At 40.4% G+C, this 13,778-nt stretch overlaps 1 protein-coding gene and 1 long non-coding RNA gene across 2 annotated transcripts; one reads left to right on the plus strand and one right to left on the minus strand.

Annotated features, from left to right (window-relative positions):
- The first annotated feature begins 630 nt into the window (after positions 1-630).
- LOC137137950 (uncharacterized) lies at positions 631-5,333 on the plus strand. Its single transcript, XR_010915867.1, has 3 exons — positions 631-2,026; positions 3,486-3,806; positions 3,898-5,333. It is a non-coding gene; the product is annotated as an uncharacterized lncRNA (long non-coding RNA).
- A 1,457-nt stretch (positions 5,334-6,790) lies between these two features.
- LOC137137941 (coxsackievirus and adenovirus receptor-like) lies at positions 6,791-9,745 on the minus strand. The gene is made up of 3 exons (XM_067524788.1): positions 9,199-9,745; positions 7,969-9,069; positions 6,791-7,859 (listed from the first exon to the last, which is right to left on the minus strand). Exons 2-3 carry the CDS (start codon positions 8,036-8,038, stop codon positions 7,291-7,293), a joined length of 639 nt encoding a protein of 212 aa, XP_067380889.1. The 5' UTR covers positions 8,039-9,069; positions 9,199-9,745; the 3' UTR covers positions 6,791-7,290.
- Between the last annotated feature and the right edge of the window lie 4,033 nt (positions 9,746-13,778).

Consider the following 13,778-nt stretch of genomic DNA (forward strand, 5'->3'; position numbering starts at 1 on the left):
GAAACTTTAACCAGAAATCACCTGGTGTCAGGTTAAACCGAAGCTCGTGTGTCTCCACCTGCTGGAGGTTTCTGACTGTTTCCAGTAGATGGAGCTTTACAACCTGCTCTGTACTCACACACTCACACAGCAGTGAACCATGAACATCATGATGGATCCCAGTCTCCTGCAGGACACAGTGAGAACTGAAGAACTGTTCTGATGATAAACGGAGCAAAGAAAAGACCAGAAGGTTCTTTGTGTTTTTAACAAACCAAATCAATATTTGGACATCACCAAGAGGGATTGTGTCAAAAACTACAGCAAATTAATTTGGACTTATTGGAGCTTTAACCGGGCTAAAAACTCAGAGTAGGACAAAAGTAGAACTATTTGAAGATATATTTCATGTTCAAACCAATTTGAAATGATATTGTTCTTGTCTCTGTTGTTTCAGGTCTAATATCTATGAGGAGAAAAGTTCTTGATGATAATTAGACAATTTTAAGAGACGTTTTTCAATCTTGTAGTTACTAAGTAATAAAAAAATCAAGGCCTCCTGATTTAGAGAAGATGTAGTTGTAAATGTACATTTGGATATTTAGACAGAACAGATTAAGAAGCAATTTCCATGGTAAAAGAATCATTTTCATATCTTGAATTTTAGCCATAAACATTTGTCAGGAGGACAAACAGCAAAATATCACTGTTAGTTATTTATCGGAGCTCAGACTTTTCCTGCTCCCGGTTTTAAATGGCTGTAAAACCCTTCACTAATGTCCGACAGTGACGGTTGGAGGAGCAGCAAAGCTCCACCTGTGGATGACTTCGCCCATGATCTGCTCAGCGGGATTTTCTCTGTCCGAGTGAACAGATGATCGTCCCCGCGTGAAATATTCCATCACTGCTCTGTCAGAAAAACTGTGCCGTCCTTTCTCCGTTGCCGTGAAATTTCACGTAGTACGTGTCACTGCGGGCAAAAAACGACGCCTCCCTTCGTGATCTGCTCAGCGGGATTTTCTCTGTCTGAGAAACAGACGATCATCCTAAAACTGAATGGCCGCATTTTTCTCCGTCCCTCCCTTCATGATCTGACCAGTGGGTGTTTCTCTGACAGCGTCGTCTTTTCTGCTTCGCCGTGAAATTTCACGTATGCGCGTCTGTCACTGTCAGAAAAACCTTCACGATCTGCTCAGCGGGATTTTCTCTGTCAGTGTAACAGACGATAATCCTAAAAGTCAATGGCCGCATTTTTGTCCGCATTTTTGTGTAATCCACCTCCTCCACAAGAGGGCGGAGCGAGGTTTTGGAAAACAGTATATTATGGAGAAGTGCAGCTGGAGTTACTATGTCTCCACCACATCACCTGTGCAGATGGATGTGCACCGCTTCTTCGTTCTCTGTTGGTTTGGGCTCCAGGTGTTTGCAGACACAGGTATTACCTGCGTTTGTCCCTCTGCTCTGTTTGAGTGGTTTCATACTGCAGCACAGGACCACGTTAATACTCATGTCCCATCTGAATACACTCTGCATAAAAGTGTATTTGTTGGAGATTGAATTCAGAAAAAATGAAGCCTCCCTCCCTTCATGATCTGTTCAGCGGGGTTTTCTCTGTCAGAGTAAACAGATGATCATCCTCGCGTGAAACATTACGTCACGTCTCACTGCTCTGTCAGAAAAACCGCCCTCTCTCCGCTGCCGTGAAATTTCACGTAGTACGTGTCTGTCACTGTGGGAAAAGGCGACGCCTCCCTTCATGATCTGCTCAGCGGTTTTTTCTCTGTCAGAGTCAACAGGTAGACGATGATCGTAAACTCAATCGCCGGATTTTTCTCCGTCAGAATTAGTCGAACTCGTCTCCTCCTTCATATCAGCGCGATTAGAGTTGGATGTTTGCAGGTGGAAACTTTAGTGTATTGTGGAGTCTGACGTGAAGCTGGAGTTATTGTGTCTCCACCACTGCTCCTGTGCAGATGGAGACACAAAGCTGCTTCGTGCCCTGGTGTTGGTTTGGGCTTATTCTGTCCGCAGGTGTTTGCACAAACAGGTAAGACCTGCGTTTTCAATAGATTTTAATATCCTACGTATTTATTAGTGTATTATTTCACACATTGTTGAAATATAATAAGTGTTAACAGAACGAATAATTACAGTAAAACAAATATTTGCTAACTATTATAATTCAGTAATGAAACATGGTAAAGAAAATTGAAATGTATTTCTACTTATAGTGAACAAATATTGTTCTAATAGTTTTTCAAACATAAATGTATTGGCAGGTAAACAATAACACAAACTTTCATCATGTTTTCAGTCTGTTAAAAACCTCTTTCTTACCAGAAACTTTACAGTTTCCTTTATTTAAAGAGCGGACAGTAAAATAATGATAATCATCATCAGTCTAAAAATGAATGAGGTGAAAGTTTCTCTTAAACTTTTAAAGAAAACCTTTTTATGAGCTTCCAAACACAAGGACCTTGTTAGTTACAATGCTGTTAAGACAGACCTTCAGTTGACTTTATTAAAAAAACAGTACAGTAAGATATAGTACAACATTCAGCTATTCACTATATATTTTTATTATGTTTTAATTACTGAATTATGATAATCAGCAAGGAAAATATCGTATCACATATTGTTATTATTCATTCTGTTCTTACTTATATTTGTCATATTTCATCGATGTGTAAAATAATACACTCTATTAACTACGTTAAATATTAGAATCTACTGCCTTTGTCTGCGTACAACAATCCCAGAGCTTCGGGCCGTTCATAGTTCACATACCGTAAGTACGGAAACAAAGCGCAACTAAACTCTAATAGGAGTAAGACAGCGTCGTGCACTCGGGCCGCAGGGACGAGCTGAGGCTCAGACACTGAACAGAGAAACCTGGTAACGTTACAGACCGTCAGACACAGTTACTGTGAACCAGAACCAGCCACTGTCACTAACAGTGTTTCTAACTAATCACTTTTTACTTCCCTTCTTTCATTATTAAGTGGTGCACTTTGCTGAACTTTTCACTACTGTACAACTACAGTATCTACGGTACTTTAAAAACTAATACAACCATTGATTTAGATCACAGTGTACTAATATTTTTATTTATATAATTTGAATTATTCATAAAAAGGAGTTTTATGTTAATTTAATAAATAAAGTATTTTTTAATTTTTTTCCACCTGCTTTAGGACACACCGGGTTCTATGATGACGTAAATCTTTCGACCATCAGACGTTTTTCTAATATTTACAAGTCAATAAGAAGCAGAATAAAAACGAATATTTTAAAAAGATTTCTGCATGATTTCAGTACAAGGGAAAGAGAAAAGACAACAAAACAAAATGTAGATTATGTGTTATCATGTCATCTGTGTGGAATCTGTTGAGAGTTCAATGTGGGAAAAAAAACAGTTTAGGTGTAAATATATTCCAGTGTGTGAACTGTTTGAATATTATGTGGAACAGTATCACTGACTTTTACTTCCTGTGTTTGTCTAAAAGAGATAAAAGCAGAGGCTGGAGATGACGTCCTGCTCCACTGTCAGACTTCCAGAGGTTCTAATATTGAGCTCATAAAGTTGATCAGACCTGACCTGGAGTCAGACGGTTATGTCGTCTTCTCCAGAGAGAACCGTACATATGAAGAATACCAACATTCATATTTTCATGGTCGAGTGGAGCTGAGAGATGTAGAGACGATGAATCTATCTGTGATTCTGAAGGACGTCACCGTTAATGATACTGGATCATATCAGTGGTATGTTGCATATGAAGACAGCTCTGAGCTCTTCTGCACCAACAACCTGACTGTCATCACCTCAGGTAAGTGTGTGTGCGTTAATGTGAGAGTCAAGCATTACAAATCAGATGTGTGTGTTTTCTAAAGTCCTCATATCTGCTTCTCTTCTCGCAGGAGACACAAATAAAGAACTTGGGGATGGAGGAACAACGGCTCTTGTTGCTGTTGTTGTTGTTGTTGTTGTTGTTGTTGTTGTTGTTGTTGCTGTTGTTTTGTTTTTTATCAAATCGAAGACACAAAACCAAGACTGTGTTGTCTGAGGGACAGCTGAACGAACCAACCAATCACAGTGAAGTATCTGGCTCTGGGGGCGGGGCCATCAGCTGGGTTTGATGCAAGCAGAGAAACATTGCGCAGCTAAGGAGGCGCCCGTGTAACATCACATAACCGTCATAGAATTACTACTTCTTACTGTGTTTGACTTCGAGCTGGACGAAGCAATGTTATCGGCGTTAACGACCAAAACCGATGTTCCGTTGACGATACTTTGAAGACTGTGATGTCGCCGATGGGAGTGGACCTTCAACGGGGCCATTCAGCCAGCTCCCGCCCGCCGTCCCGCTTCGGAGTCAGGCTGGAGCCTCATCGGGCGCTTTCCTGCCTCTGTTAAATAGTCAACAAACATCAGTGTTGGCTATGACGTACCGCTGAATCCATGGGGTTATTCTAAAAAATAAAAGCCAGTAAATAACGCCTGCGTGGCTGCATCACGTTGTTTTATAGAATCAATAAATAATGGTGTCCCACTGTCCCAGCTGATAATGAACAGCCCCGTAGCATTTGCCTTCCTGGTTCTTTCTACCTAATGTGCACCATCATTTTGTGTGTGTGCATGTAGTTCACTTGAATCAGAAAAAGGAAGTGATCCTCTGTCTTTATTCACTCACCATATTTTTGCGAAAAGTTTTTCTCTAACTTGAACTTCAATAAGTCCAAGTACAGTTCCAGACTTACTGACGATCATCTTCAAGCCATACTGAGGGTCTCAGCTGCATCCTCCCTCAAGCCAAATGTGGCTCAGCTATGTGAGAGGAAGCGCTGCCAGGTCTCTAGCAGGAAAAGTAGGCAAGAGAAGCCATGTTCAGCAGAACTGTTCATGTTCAGAAGAACCCATTACATTTAAAGAACTGTTAGTTATGACGTTTGAGAGGATTAGATTTTTTTAACGAAGCTTTTTTTTTGTATCCCTTATGCGGCCCAGCCTCACGCAGACTCTGCCTCCTGCGGTCCGCAGGTAATTTGAGTTTGAGACCACTGGTCTAAAGGGTGTATCATGCAGAGGGTCCACTTCATCACATTTGTTCTACTGTGGGGACACCTGTCAGAATACTTTTGTAGTATTTGTACATGTGCTACAAACTACCAACAGCTCGATGCTGGTGAGTCACTGAATTAACCTGAGAATCCAAACAGCAGCAATAAACACCAGCTCAGGACGGGGACACAGAAGGGACAGAGGAACTGTAAAAAGAAGACTTCTTGTTTTACTTTTCTGTTGATTCTCTCCATATTTATGTACTAAACAATAAAACATGTTGTAAAATGTTAAACTTTATGTGTGAATTTATTTTTCTTTCCCTTCATGTTGAAGTGAATGTAACAGGTTTAGAATGAGGAAAAAGATCAGACTTGACACTGAAACTGTTGTTGGACAGACTGAAGCTGATGTGCGGATGTTTTCTGTAAACATGTGATGGTTACATGACACACTGTGAAGGTCTGAAGTCTGTCAGTCAGACAGCATCAGGTGGCATTAAACGTCTGGGAGACATCAGCAGATGACAGTGTCTGAGGCTGGTTTGCTCTCTCGACTTTCCGAGTGATGGTTTCCTGAAGAACTGCTACAGAAGAAGTGAAGTTTATGGCTGCTCGCCCCAAGCTGAAATAATGTTTTCCCCACAACACCTCCTCAGATGTGATCAGTTTGAATTCAACTTTATTTTCAATACACACAGTCACAGGAACACAACGTGTAGTTTAACGTTGATCCACAGAATTCCAACTGTGGGAATGTATGAATATATACTATGAAACACAAGAAATAATGAACATATAGTTTCTCAACAATGAGAAGATGTACTGATAAAAAATATATTTTAAATTTAAAAAAGTTTGTTTTTTTTAATTTAATTTACTGGATTCATGTCTGGTTTCTTCTCTGTAGCAGTGAATTTAAAGGTGTTTACCTCACACACTCTGGCTTTAATCCTGTTAAAACCAGTCTGAACCCACAGGGAAATTCTGAACCAGTTGCAGAGAAACCACAGCAACCGCAGGTGAGTCACAGTCAGAGCTGTTCTTTATTTCTGCTGAGGATGTTCTGGAAGCAGGGAGTCCACATGCAGACATGGACCGGGCGTTTTTATTGAGTTCAGAGAGCACAAGTCATATTGTTATCAAGTCGTCTTTTCAAAATAAAATGCTCCAATTTCTAGTAGTAAAATAAGAGGAGTCATGAAAAACTGAAAATGTCTGATTCTCACGTGATGTCTACGTCATTTTAAACCAAGTGTTGACGCTCTGCTTATTTTTCCTCCTCATCATCAGTACTTTTATTACGTTTATTTCCTTATTTATTTGATCTGATTTACCAACCAATGGACAAGTCAACATTTATCAGGACAGTTTTAGGGTCAGGGCTGGTCTTTGTCCTCATCCTAACCCTGTTACATTCACTTCAACATGAAAGGAAAAGAAAAATAAATTCAGACATGTGCACATTGCTGTGTACCTCCGTTGTTCCTCCATCCCCAAGTTCTTTATTTGTGTCTCCTGTGAGAAGAGAAGCAGATATGAGGACTTTAGAAAACACACACACACACGTGAAGGCAGTGAATAACAAGAGACCAGGGCCCCCAACACATCAAAAACATCAGTGTGTTTCTCTGAGCAGGTTTATTTACTTTCTTATTAAACCTGATTCATAAGTGAACCATCCAATGGACAAGTCAACATTTATGAAAGACATTTGGTGAAGAAACAAAAAATGAAACATGAACATGAATCCAACAAATTCTACTAAAACCATTTATTGATTCATAAAAACTTTATTCCATTGTCACTAGAGATCTTGGAAGCTCGCTGAGTAAAGGGTCATAATAGGCCTTTACCTTCCTGTACAGTTTGGGACATGAACGTCTTTTATCACGTCATCAAACAAACCATGTCAGTGAACAGTGTGTAGGTAAACTAATAAATCTACAAACACACAAAGACAAACAGATGTATCCAGTGTGTGTCTGTGGAACCTGTTCATCAAATCAGTACATGGGTAGTACTTCTTCAGAGGTACCAGATTTAAAAGACTTTCCTCAAATGTGACACTTTCTCTGTTTGAATGAGTCACAATCAGTTGCACCTCAGAGTCACATGATCTTAAGAAAGAAGGAAACAATAAATCTAACAGAAAAATACATTTAAAGTTTAGAGGAGCATTTTATTATTTACAACTGAAATATGGAGACAGGGGACAGTGAGAAAACCGAGACAAGTTGTTTGAAACCAGCATCATACTGTCTCTGAATGAATCACCTGGTGACAGAGGTGAGTGGAGTTGAGTGGAGCCATGTTGAGCATGTTCACACCAGCTTCATCAGCAGGACGGAGCTCTGAACTCCCTGTTTGTCTCTTACACTTCATGAAGATCACAACAGCAGTAACAAGACCAACAGCAGCAACAAGACCAACTATTAGTCCCACATGTCCTCTGCTGTCCACTGATGGTTGAACATTTACATTGATGCTGCTGATGGGCTCAGTGTCCCACACGGACCTCTTTCTTCGTTCTATTCTTCTGTGGACGACACGACACTCGTACGTTCCACTGTCATTAATCATCACGTCCGTCATCACCAAAGACACGTCTCCGTCCTTCATCTGTTTGTCCTTCAGCTCCACCCGATTGATAAAAGCTGGATGCTGCTTATCGGAATCAGACTGAGCGTCTCTGTAGAAAAAGACATATTCTGACTTCAGGTCAGGTCTTGTCCACAACACAGCTAAGACGCTCATGTTGCTGGGAACTTTACATGGCAGAGTGACACTGTCTCCAGGCTGAGCTGTGAGGATTTCCTGCCCTAATACAAAAAGGAAGAAAAAGTGTTAATTCAGTGATCAGGACCTGCTCTCTCAGACTGTCAGAGCTTCACACACTCGATCACAGAGAGTTAATAAAGCAGATCTTACCTTCAGCAAATGAAACCAGGACACACACTAAAAGGCACTTCCACAGGAGGGAGGAGCTGAGAACAGCCATCTGAGAAGGGGTTTTGGTGCGACCAACCTCTCACAGGTTCCACTTAGGCAATAAGTCAAACAAAATCTCGGCTTATACTTGGACAGAAGCCAAAGTTGACCAGCAGTTCACAACCACTGTGGGGTAGTTAGTGAACTAACAGGGGACAAGTCCGTTTTTCTCAAGTTGGTAAAGTGGTCTCTATGCAGGGTTCTTTCAAGTTTTACAAACCAAGTCAACACAAGGAAATCAACATGAGTTCTCACAATAACAGGGATTTCAATAGAAACAACTTCATAAACGTCTCAGTACACAGTGAGTATTTCTACTTTTCTTCCTTTAATAAGTTTCTTTGAGCATCACAGTCTTCAAAGTATTTGGTTATTTGATTGTTGTCAGTATTTCAATTAGCATCACAGCTCAAGTCCATCCCAGTCACAGCTGTGTCTCCGCAGCTGTGACTTTCTGTCTTTCTGTGTCTGAGTATTTATAGTAGTGCTGGTTGGTGGACGCCCAGCTTCCTCCTGATTGGTTTGGATGAGGATACCAACCAATGTTTACCTTCCTGTTCTGTGATTGGTCCGGTCTACAACCCGTCTACCAGTGGAACAAGCCCAACTCAACTCTAACCGCTAATTCAGAGAAACTCAGCAGGTAGAAAAGGAGGCTGAGTGGGAGAAATGTTAAAAGTGACGGAAATAGATGAGACTTTCAAACAGGAGCTTGTTAGGAACATGAAACGTGAGCAGGGTTCATAATAAATAATTAGTCATTAATGAACAAACAGGCTCTGACAGATCGTTTTCCCTCTTATATAATAGTTGGTGTGTCTGCAAGTAGATCGAAGCACAATGTAAGTGTTGTGGACATCCAGCAGGTGGAAGTTTGTCCAACAACAGAGGACAGTTTCAGGGTCGAGGCTGATCTTTGTCCTCATCCTAACCCTGTTACATTCACTTCAACATGAAGGGAAAGAAAAATAAATTCAGACATGTGCACTTTGCTGTGTCCCTCCGTTGTTCCTCCATCCCCAAGTTCTTTATTTGTGTCTCCTGTGAGAAGAGAAGCAAATATGAGGACTTTCGAAAACACACACACACACGTGAAGCCAGTGAATAACAAGAGACCAGGGCCCCCAACACATATTGTTTGTTTAACTGCATTGTAACATGTTCTCTAACCTCGCAAAGGGTTCGGATCTGTCGGGAGTTTACAGGCAGCGTCGGTAAAGGCTGCGAGGCGACACAAGCCAGAACATTTTTCTATATTTTGTTTTGTCTTTTCTCTTTCCCTTGGTCTGAAAACTCACACAGGAGTTTTGATTATTTCCAGTCCTGCTGACATGAACTGGCGGACAGAAACATCAGTTTGTTAAAAAATATATATTAATAACCACATGTGTGAAAGAGGAATAAAAATGACCTATTGACAGTTACATGACAGGTGCTTAACAGCAGCACAGCGCTGTATTCTGTAATGTAGTGTATACACCCATCACTTAATGCCTCAATAGGTAACTGCATTACCTATTGAGGGAGCCGGTGCTGAGTGTCTCGCTCAGGGACAAAGCTGTTGTCTGGTGAATGGTATCACTAGGATCACAGACTGTAGTGAGCTTTGATGAAGTGTCGTTTCCGATGTTCGCCACAAGACGAAGATCTGCGAGGCGACACAAGCCAGAAATATGTCCTGCTGGACATAAGAAACATAAGAGAATCAAGATGAGCTCACAACAACAGACGGGGTTTTGGTGCGACCAACCTCTCACAGGTTCCACTTAGACAATATGTCAGACTCGGTTTATAGTTGGACAGAAGCCAACCCATCATTCATTACCTATTGACAGTTACATGATAGGTGCTTAAGAGCAGCACCGCGATATTCTCTAACCTCGCAAAGGGTTCGGATCTGTCGGGAGTTTACAGGCAGCGTCGGTAAAGGCTGCGAAGCAACACATCTGTTCTGAAAACTCACACAGGAGTTTGGATTATTTCCAGTCCCGCTGACATAAACTGACATGTGAGAGGTTGGTCGCACCAAAACCCCGTCTGTTGTTGTGAGCTCATCTTGATTCTCTTAACAAACCAGAACAATTCTCTACATTTTGTTTTGTCTTTTCTCTTTCCTTTGGTCTGAAAACTCACACAGGAGTTTGGATTATTTCCAGTCCTGCTGACATGAACTGGCGAATCAGTGTATTTAAAAAAATAATATTAATAACCATGTGTGTGAAAGAGGAATACAAAACCTCGATGAGCGGGGTTTTAATGACCTATCATTCATTACATTACTTTCCCTCCCCAGCTGTGCAGTGTTGGTCGAAGCCCGATAGAAATTGGGGAGGGTTTCGTCAGGAAGGACATCCGGCGTAAAAACTGTGCCAAATCAACATGCAGACAATGATCCACTGTGGGGACCCTGAACTCACGGGATAAACCGAAAGGACAAAAAAAATATATATATTACATTACATTGGTGGTGGAAACATTATTCCAGCGTCAGGTGAGCAGCCATATAACATAGAACATTTCGGTTACACAACCGAAAATGTCGAGACCGAAAAACCTGCCTCAGACACTCCCACCTTCAGTATAAAAGACAGTGATGTGTGTAACTAGAGTCAGTCTCTTCCAGGATTGACTCAGGTTTATGAAATGCTTTGCTAGGAGACTTGATAAACCTATTACAGCACACTCAGAAGGACTCCAGTGTCTTATTTAAATCTTTGTTTGCGCGTTGGAAACTTGAGATTTTACTTGAAGAAAATCAAAGTATCTGCTTTGAGTTTGGACCAACTGCCATGACAGTATGTTGTTTTCCATTCACTTCTATTATAAAACATAACTAATCACGTTTTACTTCCCTACTCCACCTGCCTATTATGACCCTTTACTCAGCGAGCTTCCAAGATCTCTAGTGACAATGGAATGACGTTTTTATGAATCAATAAATGGTTTTAGAAGAATTTGTTGGATTCGTGTTTCTTCACCAAAGGGCTGACATTCAGAAACCTCCACTGTGTGTTTGTTCATGAACTCTATGAGCAGTGTCTTTCTCCACCTTTTTAGTAAAAATGACTCCTCCTCACTTGATCTGGATCCTGCACTGAGCTGCATGTGTCCTTGATGATCTCTACAAACACAAATAGACTCTGGGAATATTCTTCATGTGATTATATGCTCAACCAAGTTTATGGCTCAGTGACACTGAATATTTGCATTTAGTCAAATAAAATGCTGAGACTGATCTGAACTCAGTTGAAGTTTCATCATCTTGTCAATGTTCAGACAAAAAGTGAAACCATGAACAAACCCAATTCATATTTGGACATCACCAAGAGGGATTGTGTCAAAAACTACAGCAAATTAATTTGGACTTATTGGAGCTTTAACCGGGCTAAGAACTCAGAGTAGGACAAAAGTAGAACTCTTTGAAGATATATTTCATGTTCAAACCAATTTGAAACGATATTGTTCTTGTCTCTGTTGTTTCAGGTCTAATATCTATGAGGAGAAAAGTTCTTGATGATAATTTTAAGAGACGTTTTTCAATCTTGTAGTTACTAAGTAATAAAAAAATCAAGGCCTCCTGATTTAGAGAAGATGTAGTTGTAAATGTACATTTGGATATTTAGACAGAACAGATTAAGAAGCAATTTCCATGGTAAAAGAATCATTTTCATATCTTGAATTTTAGCCATAAACATTTGTCAGGAGGACAAACAGCAAAATATCACTGTTAGTTATTTATCGGAGCTCAGACTTTTCCTGCTCCCGGTTTTAAATGGCTGTAAAACCCTTCACTAATGTCCGACAGTGACGGTTGGAGGAGCAGCAAAGCTCCACCTGTGGATGACTTCGCCCATGATCTGCTCAGCGGGATTTTCTCTGTCCGAGTGAACAGATGATCGTCCCCGCGTGAAATATTCCATCACTGCTCTGTCAGAAAAACTGTGCCGTCCTTTCTCCGTTGCCGTGAAATTTCACGTAGTACGTGTCTGTCACTGTGGGAAAAGGCGACGCCTCCCTTCATGATCTGCTCAGCGGGTTTTTCTCTGTCAGAGTCAACAGGTAGACGATGATCGTAAACTCAATCGCCGGATTTTTCTCCGTCAGAATTAGTCGAACTCGTCTCCTCCTTCATATCAGCGCGATTAGAGTTGGATGTTTGCAGGTGGAAACTTTAGTGTATTGTGGAGTCTGACGTGAAGCTGGAGTTATTGTGTCTCCACCACTGCTCCTGTGCAGATGGAGACACAAAGCTGCTTCGTGCCCTGGTGTTGGTTTGGGCTTATTCTGTCCGCAGGTGTTTGCACAAACAGGTAAGACCTGCGTTTTCAATAGATTTTAATATCCCACGTATTTATTAGTGTATTATTTCACACATTGTTGAAATATAATAAGTGTTAACAGAACGAATAATTACAGTAAAACAAATATTTGCTGACTATTATAATTCAGTAATGAAACATGGTAAAGAAAATTGAAATGTATTTCTACTTATAGTGAACAAATATTGTTCTAATAGTTTTTCAAACATAAATGTATTGGCAGGTAAACAATAACACAAACTTTCATCATGTTTTCAGTCTGTTAAAAACCTCTTTCTTACCAGAAACTTTACAGTTTCCTTTATTTAAAGAGCGGACAGTAAAATAATGATAATCATCATCAGTCTAAAAATGAATGAGGTGAAAGTTTCTCTTAAACTTTTAAAGAAAACCTTTTTATGAGCTTCCAAACACAAGGACCTTGTTAGTTACAATGCTGTTAAGACAGACCTTCAGTTGACTTTATTAAAAAAAACAGTACAGTAAGATATAGTACAACATTCAGCTATTCACTATATATTTTTATTATGTTTTAATTACTGAATTATGATAATCAGCAAGGAAAATATCGTATCACATATTGTTATTATTCATTCTGTTCTTACTTATATTTGTCATATTTCTTTTCACTAGTATTCAACTACAGTATCTACGGTACTTTAAAAACTAATACAACCATTGAATTAGATCATAGTTTACTAATTTTTCTATTTATATTATGTAAAATTATTTAGTACTTTTTATTAATTTTATCCACCTGCTGGCTTTAGGACACACACTCAGGCTTCTGTCATACATATAAATCTTTCTATCGTCTTTACTTTGTCTCTGTAACATCTCTGTTCTGTTTGTTCCTCTTTGTTTCGGTCTAGTAAACATCACAGCTGAACCTGGACAGACTGTGTTTCTGTGAAGCTGCCAGCAACATGAGCGTCTTAGCTGTGGTGTGGACAAGACCTGACCTGAAGTCAGAATATGTATTTTTCCACAGAGACGCTCAGTCTGATCCAGAAAACCAGCATCCACCTTTTATCAATGGGGTGGAGCTGAAGGACAAACACACGAGACGTGTCTTTGGTGATGACGGACGTGATGATTAATGACAGTGGAACGTACGAGTGTCGTGTCGTCCACAGAAGAATAGAGGAGGAAAAGGTCCGTGTTGGACACTGAGCCCATCAGCAGCATCAATGTAAATGTTCAACCATCAGTGGACAGCAGAGGACATGTGGGACTAATAGTTGGTCTTGTTGCTTCTGTTGGTCTTGTTACTGCTGTTGTGATCTTCATGAAGTGTAAGAGACAAACAGGGAGTTCAGAGCTCCGTCCTATTGATGAAGCTGGTGTGAACATGCTCAACATGGCTCCACTCAACTCCACTCACCTTTGTCACCAGGTGATTCATTCAGAGACAGTATGATGCTGGTTTCA

This window comes from Channa argus, chromosome 12, assembly GCF_033026475.1.
Source record: "Channa argus isolate prfri chromosome 12, Channa argus male v1.0, whole genome shotgun sequence".
In the NCBI taxonomy this organism is placed as follows: Eukaryota; Metazoa; Chordata; class Actinopteri; order Anabantiformes; family Channidae; genus Channa; species Channa argus.